The sequence below is a fragment of the Gallinula chloropus genome (genome assembly GCF_964237585.1).
Source record: "Gallinula chloropus genome assembly, chromosome: 5".
Taxonomy (NCBI): Eukaryota; Metazoa; Chordata; class Aves; order Gruiformes; family Rallidae; genus Gallinula; species Gallinula chloropus.
In genome coordinates, this window is record NC_140090.1 from 30991591 (window position 1) to 31002690 (window position 11100).

The 11100-nt window shown below is 47.0% G+C and overlaps 1 protein-coding gene across 1 annotated transcript; it reads left to right on the top strand.

Moving 5' to 3' along the window:
* The first annotated feature begins 1791 nt into the window (after window positions 1–1791).
* METTL21A (methyltransferase 21A, HSPA lysine) lies at window positions 1792–4948 on the top strand. The gene is made up of 3 exons (XM_084264952.1): window positions 1792–2245; window positions 3356–3467; window positions 4470–4948. Exons 1-3 carry the CDS (start codon window positions 2099–2101, stop codon window positions 4865–4867), a joined length of 657 nt encoding a protein of 218 aa, XP_084121078.1. The 5' UTR covers window positions 1792–2098; the 3' UTR covers window positions 4868–4948.
* The last annotated feature ends 6152 nt before the right edge of the window (window positions 4949–11100 follow it).

Consider the following 11100-nt stretch of genomic DNA (forward strand, 5'->3'; position numbering starts at 1 on the left):
GCACTGCTGTTTGGTGGTGGTCGATTAGGGTCATGGGGATGAAGTCGGGTGGCTCCTCTTCATCACCGCAAATAACCTTCTGTCTTGTGCAGACTCAGTTACCCCTTGACTCTGATCCAAACTACAAATTTGGTTTCAGCAGGTTTGTATACCTGCAAGGACAAGGGGGAGCTTGAACTAGTTACAATGAAATGCTTTGCCTGCATTTGTGACCAATTAGAGACAAGCAAGGAATTCATCGAGCAGATAAGGAGGAGGGGGGTACTGGAACTTGTCAAAGAAGTCATTTTATATCCACAGAGCACATAGTCCTTGAGTGTGTAATTTACTTAAAATATGGTGTTAGACTCAAACTTACGTCCCAATTGATGTTTCTTCTTTATCAGTGAGGCAGAGTAGTTCAAGCGAGGCATTGTTTATGGGAGGTCACCACTGTGGCACTTCAAGCTATCCTGTTAGCAAGTCTTCCTTAACCCTTTACAAGCATCTTAATGCAACATTTCAGCAATGTTGAGACATACGTCCACAGCTTTCCCACCCCATCACCCATTACTTAGCAAATTAAGCTTTAGGTGGGTCTCCAGGCCTGGTCAAAACCGTCTGGAGTCTTTTTTGTCATGCGCCATCATCATGGCGGAACTACTGGGTTCACTGGATTCACACATGCGTGAGCTTCCTTTTCTAGTACTTTCTGTGGGGAGGTGGTGAGGGAAAACTGCGCATGTGCATTTCCAAAAGCACACAGTTAGGTGAACAAGCACTGGAGCAGCAGAAAATGGCTGGCATTGGAGAAGATGAGACCCCAAATCCCTCCCCCGAACCTCATCCTTCAACTCGAGGAGTGGTAAGGTTTCCTTTCTACAGCACTATAGCCAGGCAGTAGGGACAATGTCCTTGCTATGGCTATAGCGGTGTATTGTTCCCCTTCCATTAGACTTTCAGGTCGTCACAGCCTACCCAACATGTGTGGTTTCACCTCCCGGAGCAACCAGAGAGGTGAGTGTTACTGAGACTGAGAGGTCTCTTCAAACTCAAGATAGTTGGTTTAGAAAGAATCAAGGTTTTCCTGTTCTGTTATTGCTTTACTTCTAGGCAGAGGACCCATGCCTCTCGTTGCAGGGTTGCAGATGCCGTGGCGATTTGTGAACGATGCTGTCTGATAGAATTCTATGCACTGTTAGGAGCTCTTGTTACTTTGGTTTTGTTTTTGGTTGTGGCTGGTTTCCATTGTTGTTACAGCTGTGTACACCAATAAAGTTCAGTTTTGTTCAGTTTACCAAGAGTTTCCATATATCCTAAATTCTTCTACAGAAAACACAATAACCCTTTTCAATTTGCAAAAGCAGCATTTCCCAGCATTTTCCACACCTGGCACAAAGACCTGAAAATTGCAAAGAAGCCCTGTGCCTCCAGCCTCCTGCGGGAAGCTCTTCCTTCCCTCCAGGATGCCCTACAGACCTCCCAGGTACGGGTGGAGGCACAGCCCTTACCCAGCCCCAGCCACGCCATGCTCCACACAGTCAAGCCCCCGATGGCTGGCACCGGTGCTGGGCCGCTGGCACGGCCCCGCGGATTGCCACGGCCCGTGTTCTGCCTCGCTGCCCTCAGCTGGGGGACAGGAGCGCTCTGGAGATCTTCCAGCCCCAGACTCATCCCTTTGTACCCGTGACTTGATCGCCCCCACCAACTCGCCGGGGGAGGCCGCCGAGCGCCGCCAACCCCCGCCGCCTTTCCCCACCCAGGCTGCAGCCAGGGCAGGCCGCGTCCGCCGCCGGCTGCGGCGCTGTGGGCCGGGCCGGGCGCCCCGCGGCGGCCCAGGGCCTGCGACGCGTGAGCAGCGGGCGGGTCGAGCCGCGAGGGGCCGGGCCCGGGGCCTGGGTAGAGCCGGCCTTTCCCCGCGGCGGCCCCGGGCCTTCGCCTGTCCTAAGCTCGGCCTCGGGCGGCGGCGCGGGGCGAAGCGCACCCGGGCCCGGCGGCGGCCAGGGCCGGCCGAGGACAAGCGAGGCGCTCGGGGAGGGCCATGCTGGAGGCGCTAGCTCCCGCCCGCCGGGCGCGGAAGCCGCAGGAGCGGTGAGGGCTGCGGTCGGTCGCCGGCGGGATGGCCTTGGTCCCCTACGAGGAGGGAGCCGGTTGGGCGGCGCGGCAGCTGCACAGCCCCTCGGCCACGTACCGTTTCGCCAGCCACACCATCCGCGTCAAGCAGGACTGGCGGCGGCTGGGGGTGGCGGCCGTGGTCTGGGATGCGGTAGGTGTTTGCACGAACCGAGTGTTTCTGTACTTGATGGCTTCCTGTAGCGCTTGTCCGAGCTTCCAGGGTCACCTTAGAAAATGATCTAACGTGGCATTCTGAAGGGGAGGCTTTTTTCCTGTTAAGTTTGTTTGGTTTTTGGTCTTTTTTCCTTTACAAAAAGTTAAAGCTGTACTTTTTCCCCCACCCTCATACAAGAGATCCTGGAGGGCTGCAAAGGAAACAGGCCACCTTCAGCCCTGCGTGGCCAGTGCCAAATACAGGAGACATCCCGGATAACTCCCAGAACTCTCACCCATTTCTTACCACGTTTGCTTAATGCCCTTCAGAGCACAGCACAGATCCTGCCGGCTGTAGCGTCGAGGACTGCTGATAGACTTTATCTGGGGGATAAGAACTGTTCAAAACAGACGGGTTTGTGGTGGGCCAAAGGTCGCAGGGCAGTTGGCTGCAGTAGCACTGAAGGAATCCAAGGGCTTCCTGTCAGTTGGGCCTCTGTCCAGACACAGATTGTACTTTACTCTTTGCAATTTTAGCAAACTCCTCAAATGAATTGGTGCACAGGGCTGTTGGTCTTTCCTGACATCGGCTTTGACAGAACTTGCTCTGTAGAAAGTTCTTGTTACCAAGATTTCTATAAAACATAACACATTAGATACAGACTACTTTACTTTTGTCTGTGTCCTTCCTGAGGGCATGCCAGTGTTGTGTAGAAACGTTTAGAAATACCACACAAGATACTATGAAACCTTATCCTGGAATTTTGCAAGGCTGAGTTCATTCACCGATGTTTGACACCCCCTCAGCTTTTCTTCTCCAAATGCAGCTCTTTTGGCCTCCTGTTATGTTATGGGATTCATGAAGCAGTGTTACCACATCCAAGTTGTAGCCTCCATGGTTCTTTCTTCCTTTTGTCTGTAAAAGGCCTACATAAAACTTACAGAAGACCACACGTGCACACAGGAGGCAGAGAAGGGCTGAGCAAAGTCTTGCAGCAGACCTGAAGTGCCTGACCCTTCACATAACCTCTCAGTGTAAATCAGAAATCCTGTGTTTGGTGTGACTGAAATGAACCCTGTACTTATTTGCCCTTGTCTCTTGGCTTAGGCTGTTGTCCTGTGTGCCTATCTGGAGATAGGAGGCATTGATCTCAGAGATCGGTCTGTGATTGAGCTGGGAGCTGGAACCGGATTACTGGGAATAGTGGCCACGTTATTAGGTAAGGTTGGGTTTTGTTTTCTTGTTTAAAGCAATTTACAAATGTAGTGAAACTAGCACTTTTACATCTACATGCCTGGTACAGAAGTTAGCACCACAGCTACATATATGAACTGTGATGTTTCCTCTGTGAGTCACCTTCCTTTCCTGTTAGACTTCAGAGCCTGCTGCGTTATTTATTGTAGCGATGGTGCCACTGCAGTTTACTTTATAGGGGGACCCTGTTAAGGCTGACGCCTGTTACCATGGCACTCAGCTCAGCAGCATTCAGTTCTGCAGCTATTCTCCCCCAGGGAGCAAGTGCTGTGCTTGCTTGTCTTCCACTTGTCCTCCTATGCAGCATAGATAAAGCTACAGAGATAAACAACTCTTTGGGCTTGTATAAACCGTGTTAGCTGATCTTGTAGGCAGGGAAACCGGGGTCTGGAGAAATGAAGTGATTTGCCTGCAATCTGTCTGTGGCTGAAGCAGGTATTGGGTTCTATGTTAAATTTGTGCTAATTGTCCCAGATTAATTTTGTAATTCAAAGCTTTAGTGCCTGTTGAAATAATAAAAGCAAAGCACTTAGGCAAAATACAGTCCAAATCACACAGGCGTGACTTTTGTCTGACCTGTGAAAGAGGCTGTCTAGCTGCCTCTCTCCTACTGAACAAACATGGAATTGGAGCAGGCTGATTATAACAATCCCAGTAACTTGCTCTGTTGTCACCTGTGGAAGGGCAGAAAGTAACTCCTCTGCTAACAAAACGCACTAAGAAAAAGCTCCAGAAAACACTTTTTGTTCCTTACCCAATGTAATCTTCCATATGAAGTGGCTGATGAAGGGTAGGATGTAGGTGGGTGGTGGGCTTTTTGCTTGTTCTGTTTGTTTGTCATCAGGCAGCTCAGGGAAGTTGCTAATGTTTAACTAGGGAGCCTGTTAGACATAGAGCATTGTATTCCAAATGCTGTGCTTATAGACATCGACTGTTTGTCTGAGACATACACTTCTGTACCGCTTAGGTGCTCGTGCTACCATCACAGACAGGGCGGCAGCACTGGAGTTCCTGGAGTCAAACGTACAGGCTAATTTACCTTCTGAATTACGTCCGAGAGCCGTGGTGAAGGAACTGACTTGGGGAAAGGACCTGGGTAACTTCCCTCCAGGAGCATTTGACTTTGTCCTGGGTGCAGACATCGTTTATCTGGAAGAAACTTTTGCAGAACTGCTTCAGACGCTGGAGCACCTCTGCTCCGAGCAAACCGTGATCCTTCTTTCCTGTCGTATCCGCTATGAGCGGGACAAGAAGTTCCTGAAGATGCTGAGAGGCCGTTTCTCTGTATATGAGATCCACTATGATTCCACTAAGGATGTTCATATCTACAGAGCACAGAAGGGCAGTTGCAAGGAGGACTTTTGACTCTATGCTTTGTTAGTAAATCACTGGTGCTGTTCAACCCTCCTCTTGGTTCTACTCAATACACTTGTTCCTACACGTGCAGTTGCAGTTGTGTAATTTCACTGGCTTCTTGTTCTGCTGGTCTTGTCTGAAGGCTCAGTCTGATGCAGCAAGGACTGTAGTTGTGTTCTGGGTACTGAACCTCTGCTTTATATCTCAGCAGAGCTGTATAGGGTCTTCCACTGACTTATTATCAAATGTAGTTTTTGTAAATGATTTACATTACACATATCTCCAGGCAACAAACATGTCATCAAAAGATCTGCTGTTTAAAAATCAAACGGCACTTATTTTCTTTGAGAAACTTAGAAGTGGATTAGAGTGGAGATCATTTCCACTTATCTCTTCTTTAACTCTAGAAAAGTAGATGAAAAGCTAAGACTCCAGCTCTGAATGCTTTAACTCTTCAAGCATCCTGCATCTTAAAAGCTGTCATAAAAGGAGCCACTTAAAGGGCAAACCCAACAAAGGCAGCTGCTGTAAAGTTGTTCTATTGCTGTCGATGCTGAATTGAAGAGGCACAGGGAAACAAAAGATCAAGATCTGGGAGGTGGGGGAGGGTTTCGAGTTGACAATCAATATTGCAGAGTAAACCAGCTTAGAAATTAGTGGTATTTTTACCTGACTTGCAAGTGTGGAGGCTCTGCTTGCAGTACTGAACCAGTCATGATCCTTGGGTTGTCTCTAAGTAGGTAACTTTTCCTTGCACAGCTCAAGGCTCTGTGGAGCAGATACACAAGCACATGTGCCAGCAGGGAAAGTGAAACAAGGAGACTCAAACTGTTCTTTAAATATCAAATACATCTGTGACTCTCCAAGTACTACTAAATAAGTACTGCCTTTGTTGGGCTTACTTTGTCTCAGAGCTATTTAGGAGAGGAAGGTGCTGCTCTAAAGTCTTTGTAGCTGGGAGACTATTTATTCCTGTATTACTTGGGACCTTGGGGCAGTGTCTAGATTTCGGCATGCTGTGTGTGCACAGTGCTAGTTAGATGCAAAGTAACTGATTTCATACTTTGAGCTTATAAAGAGCACCTCTGTGTGTTTATCCCACAAATCCTATATGGAAAAAGCTGCAGCCTGGAATCCAGTTTGCACCAGCAGCTGACTTCCTTCTCTTTCTAGTGGTGGAAGAATGGAACTCGTGAAAACAATGGGCTACTCTTCTAAATGCAGACAACAAATGCAGAAAACAACAGACAGCTACTCTTCTAAATGCAGGAATTGCTATAGCAGGGGAGCTGTCTAGCTTTATTTTTTTTTTTTTTTTTGATGTGGCACTTTTTTTTCCCCTTTAAACTTAACTTACAAAGGCCCAGAAGCTGCTCTGGGTCACAGACTAGGAACTCTTTATCACTTCTGCTTCCATCAAACTTCCAGACTAGAAAGGATGCAGAGGGCCTGTGGTCCAGAAGTGACGTGCAATCTGGAAATTACACATCTAACAGGACAGTTCCCATGAATGAGGCCCGAAGGTCTTGTGCTTCATCGTGTATTTTTAGCTAAGTTCCTTGTGTGGTTCTGGACGCTCAGAGCTGGTCTCCACACTTACTTACAACAGTATGCTCAGAAGCCACATGGTGTCACTATAACAGTACTTACGCAGCTGGCTGGGAATTTGCAGTCTGAAACTAGAGTTGGAAGTCCCTTTCAGGGAACGAAGACAGCACCTTTAATTAAAAACAGAACGTGATACGAAGTTTAATGTGCCAGACATGGCTTTTTCTGTCCTATCAACTGGGTGAGCAATGGTTGAAAAAAATTATGAGGTCTCCCTACACCACAGTCTCTGTGGTTCCCGTTTTTGGCATGTGACTACTATTCTTCCTTTGCTGCTGGTGTTTCCTTCTCTCCAAGCTCCTCTGTGCTCACTGTTATGTTAGGCTCGCCCTGGGCTGGAGCTGACAGAAAGCAGCGTGCTGGTGCTTGGGCTTGTGAGCACAGGTGACATGGTGTGTGGGGAAAGCCTGATGCCTGGCTGCTCGGCCCTTGCAAGAGGCTGCAGCTCGCAATACCGAGAGCCTCACCAGTGTGCATTATTGCTCTACTAGGAACGTGCTTAAAAAGCCTGTTTAAATACCTCTGAATAAAGCCCAGCTTAAGACAGAATAAAGCCTACTGCAGCAACCTATGCACTTTTAAGAAGGGGGCTTTGCTCCAGGCCTTGCTTTGAAAATAGGAAAAGTTTTGCACTCTTTTTAAAGAGTTTAATTGCATCTTTTTCTAATTGTTTAACAGCTCCAGTGTCTGTTTCCCCACTGCTGCTTGTTACAGCTTCTAGCCTTCCTAGGAGACCAGGCCTGGCCTCTTGCTGTGTTGCTGTTGCCCAGCAGCTGTATGCAAACCAGAAGGAGTATGTCTGCAGGCTGAAGTAGTGTTACTGCCCCACAGTAAATGCTTCTGGAGGAGAGCGTGAGATGACACTGGCAGCTCAGCCGAGCACCTTGTCCCTGACCTGCAGAGAGCTGAGCTCTTGGTGGTCCCTCCCCAGCTCCGCAAGTGGCACTCCCTCAGGGGGACACCTTCTCCTGACTGCTACCGCAGTGTGGGCACTCCTTTAGATTCAGACCAAACCCAGGAATACTGCAGTACAGCAGTCGCCACAGGCACGTTAGTTCTGGTTGCTTTTTAAGATGCAGTGGTTAGGAGCAGGCACAAACCTTGAGAGCACAGCTCAGCTGAAACCTAGAGTCCAGTCCCCGCAGCAGGCAGTGCGCAGTGCCTTGTCGCCCCAGGCTGGGCTTCCCACCACACTTCGCTTCAGGGAGATGATGGGAGTGAACCGCACCAGATGTGCAGGAGAGAAGTAGCAGAGGTGCAACTGCCCGGTGAGTGAGCACACAGAGAGCAGCCCTCTGTGATGGCAGCTGCAAGCTCTGGTGTCCTGGCCAGGTGGTGCCCAGGTGACTGCTCTAGAACAAGATGATGCGCGGTGGTGCTTCAGTGGCAGGTTGGCAATTGCACTAACACCCTGCCCAAGCACTCTTGTCACCTTGTTCATCCCAGCACTGGAGAAGCTGGCGTGATCCTCCTTTGGGTGGTTCCATTGTGTCGGTTCTGTTTTGTAACAGATGAACTCATCTGTAGGGAGGATGTGTTAGGGCACGGGTCCCTGAGTAGTGGGGCAATGCATAAATAGTCTCTTGAGAAATAAATTACTCACCCTAGGGAGAGGATCCAAGTCACAGGGAAATGACCAGTTAAGATGTGAACATGCTGTGAGATTATAAAACCATCCCTAAAACATGCCATTCTGCAAGGGAATACAAAACCATCCCTGAAACATGCCATTCTGCAAGGGAACAAACTTTTCTAAAACATCATTGCAACTAGAGTCACACTTGATTACCATTAAGGCACGGGAGTATGGAATTCTGCTCCGTATCTTACAGATTAAGAGCTTCAAGGTGCAGCAGTGTCAGAAGAATCAGGTTTACCAGCTGACCTACTGACTGCACAGAGAGCTGTGTCAGGCGATTCTTTCCAGTCTTAAATCCAAACCAAACTGCACTTTCATCTCGGTGACACCCCCCACGGCCCAACCCCCCCCCCCTGCCTCCCCCCCCCCCCCGCTCCCGGCCCCGTTCAGGATTCTCCCTCCTTACCGAACAAGGCTGTGAAGGGCATTGTGAAAACACTCAGCTGTGAAAACCACACAATCCCAGACATAATGAGCCGACCTTACTGCTTCCCCTTGATGTCACTGGAGGTGTGTTTACCTCAGTGCTGAGTTTGTGCTGGCTTTCATCCCAGTGTTTGGATCCAGCCTTGCAGATTACATAATCGGGTTGGGATCCTTGCAGTGTTTGCTGCCTTCTGCTCTGCTCTGTTATTAACATCAGTAGTACCCGGTTTACAGGAATGCTTAAAAGTGGGGAGAAACAGCCTATTTAAACCGAGAAAGGGAAAAGTCTTTCACATATTGTTAAACAATAGAACTAATTACCACAGCAATGGATACTGGAAAGCGGGTTGAAAAGAACCAGAAGTGAAAGAGAAACTTTGTTTTTCAGGACTTAACCTCTCACTAACCCAATTCAAGTTAATGAATATTAAAAAAGCCTTTTCTTTAGGGAAAGTATCTCATGAATACTTACAGCAGGCCACATATCACGAGAAAACACCAGTCTGCTTAAAATACGCCTTTTTCTGTATTTGTCTTGTCTCTCTCCCATTTGCCACTAAATCAGTGTAAATGGAACATCTTGCTCAAAAAAGAGACTTTGTAGAGTTTTTTTTAAAGCATGTTTATGTGACTGCACATAAATGTTTGTGTAAAAAGGGAGTTATGACATTTTATACCACAAAGGTTACAGTAAGAAAAAGCACGTCTGTATGACAATAATTCACAAATTCACAAGAATCACTTTAATATACAAAGCAATTACTACCATTCTGGAACACAAAGCAGCTAATATGTACATAGTGTTAATAAAATGCATTATAACCAAGTACAATTTTTTTTTAAACACAGATAAAGCACAAAAAATGTAGAAAAAAAAAACCCCAACAAAACAAAACCCACAACAGGGATGTTTCTAGATTTTTTGGGGAACTGTAAATAAGAATTTATTTTCCCCCAATAATGATTTTTAATTTTCTTTTTAACTTCCACAAGTATGTGGGAGTCAAGTTCAAATACCCTGTTCTGTGCTGACATGGTTTTGGGTAAAGAATCAGAAATGCAGGTGAGGTGAACTTTCTCTTTCCAGCTTACATTACAAAGGAAGAATAATAACCCCTGCTCTGAAAGCTTCCCTGAAAAATGTTGTTCCAAAACAATTTCAAATTATAACGCCAGAGTGGAAATAACTCATTCTTGAAGTGAACAACCAATCTGTGGACAAGTCTGTGGAGGGGTTGGCTGCCAACTAGCACCTCTTCTTGCCCTGTTCTCCATCCTATCCTATCCCATCCCTAGAAGTCCATATAAGCAGCACAATTTCAAATCTCATACAAACTCAAAGTTCTGTGACTTTTTAAAATTAATGTTTTAATATAAATAAATGTCATTACACACAAAATAATAATAATAATGGAGTGGCACCTGGATAAAAACACAACTTGTGGAGAGCATCTGAACATCCTTAGCTCTTGAGTGACCATTTCCAGACAATTACCTGGCTCAAGGCTTTGCTTCCCCGTCCTCTCCCTCAGCTATCCCCCTCATATAGATAAATTCATAGCTGAGGCCAAGACCGAGTGAACCAACAGCCCTCAAGTCGCGAGTACAGTAACGGGTCAGCTTATGAAGTGTGCCAGCTGTGGATCGTTACAGCCTGTCCCTTTCCAGCTCCTGAGGACAGCTGACTTCTGCCTCTTGCTGGTGAAAGTGAGACCTGAACTCACCAATTTATGCTACATGAACTAGCCCAAGCAAGTCTCTCTGCAGGCCAGAGCTTAAATACATTTAGAAAACACAATCCAAGGCAAATCACTCAAAACGCAAACCCTCTTTACCAGCTGGATTTCATCCCCTTTCCCCAAGGATGTACAGATTGAAGCCATATCCATCCACAGACCTGATCCTGTCACAAGCACACAGTAGGTAAGATTTCAGCACCCTGTTTCTCTCCATCAGCGTGGCTCCTCCCAGACCAACCAAGTTTCACCATACATTCAGGTTTCTGCAAGATCAGTGTCTTTTTCAGCTATCAGATACAAAGGATCAGAGAAACGGGTTCCCAGGCACAGTACAGAGAACTATCCATGTGCTGTATGCTTTTAAAACCACTCACAGTGACAGATTTCAGGGTTATAGCTAAATTATCATTGTTCCTGCAAAAGAAAGGCGGCTGTGCTTCATTTCACTTTTAAAGCAGGGTGACACGTTGTAGATGCACCTTTACTTCCTGGTGTCAAAGAACTGGAAAACCTTTTGATTTTTTTTTTTTCTTGGAATGCAGCTTGTAAAATTTGCAGTGAAATCTCAAATTAAGAAAAAGGGAATAAAGTGACTGGAAAATAGTTTAGCTTTCCTTCCAAATTAGCCTCCCTTTCCCACTTGGGATCACCGAACTAGTTCTATTCTAAAAATAATTTCACATCCATCCCGTACATACTGCTCTGAGACACCACACACTTAATTCTTTCCAGTCTTCAGTAACTGCCAGTTCGGATCTCCTGCCATTCTGAAGTAAAGCCTGCTGGACTCCAGGCACTAACCAGCAAGTTACATTTGCAAAGGAGTCATC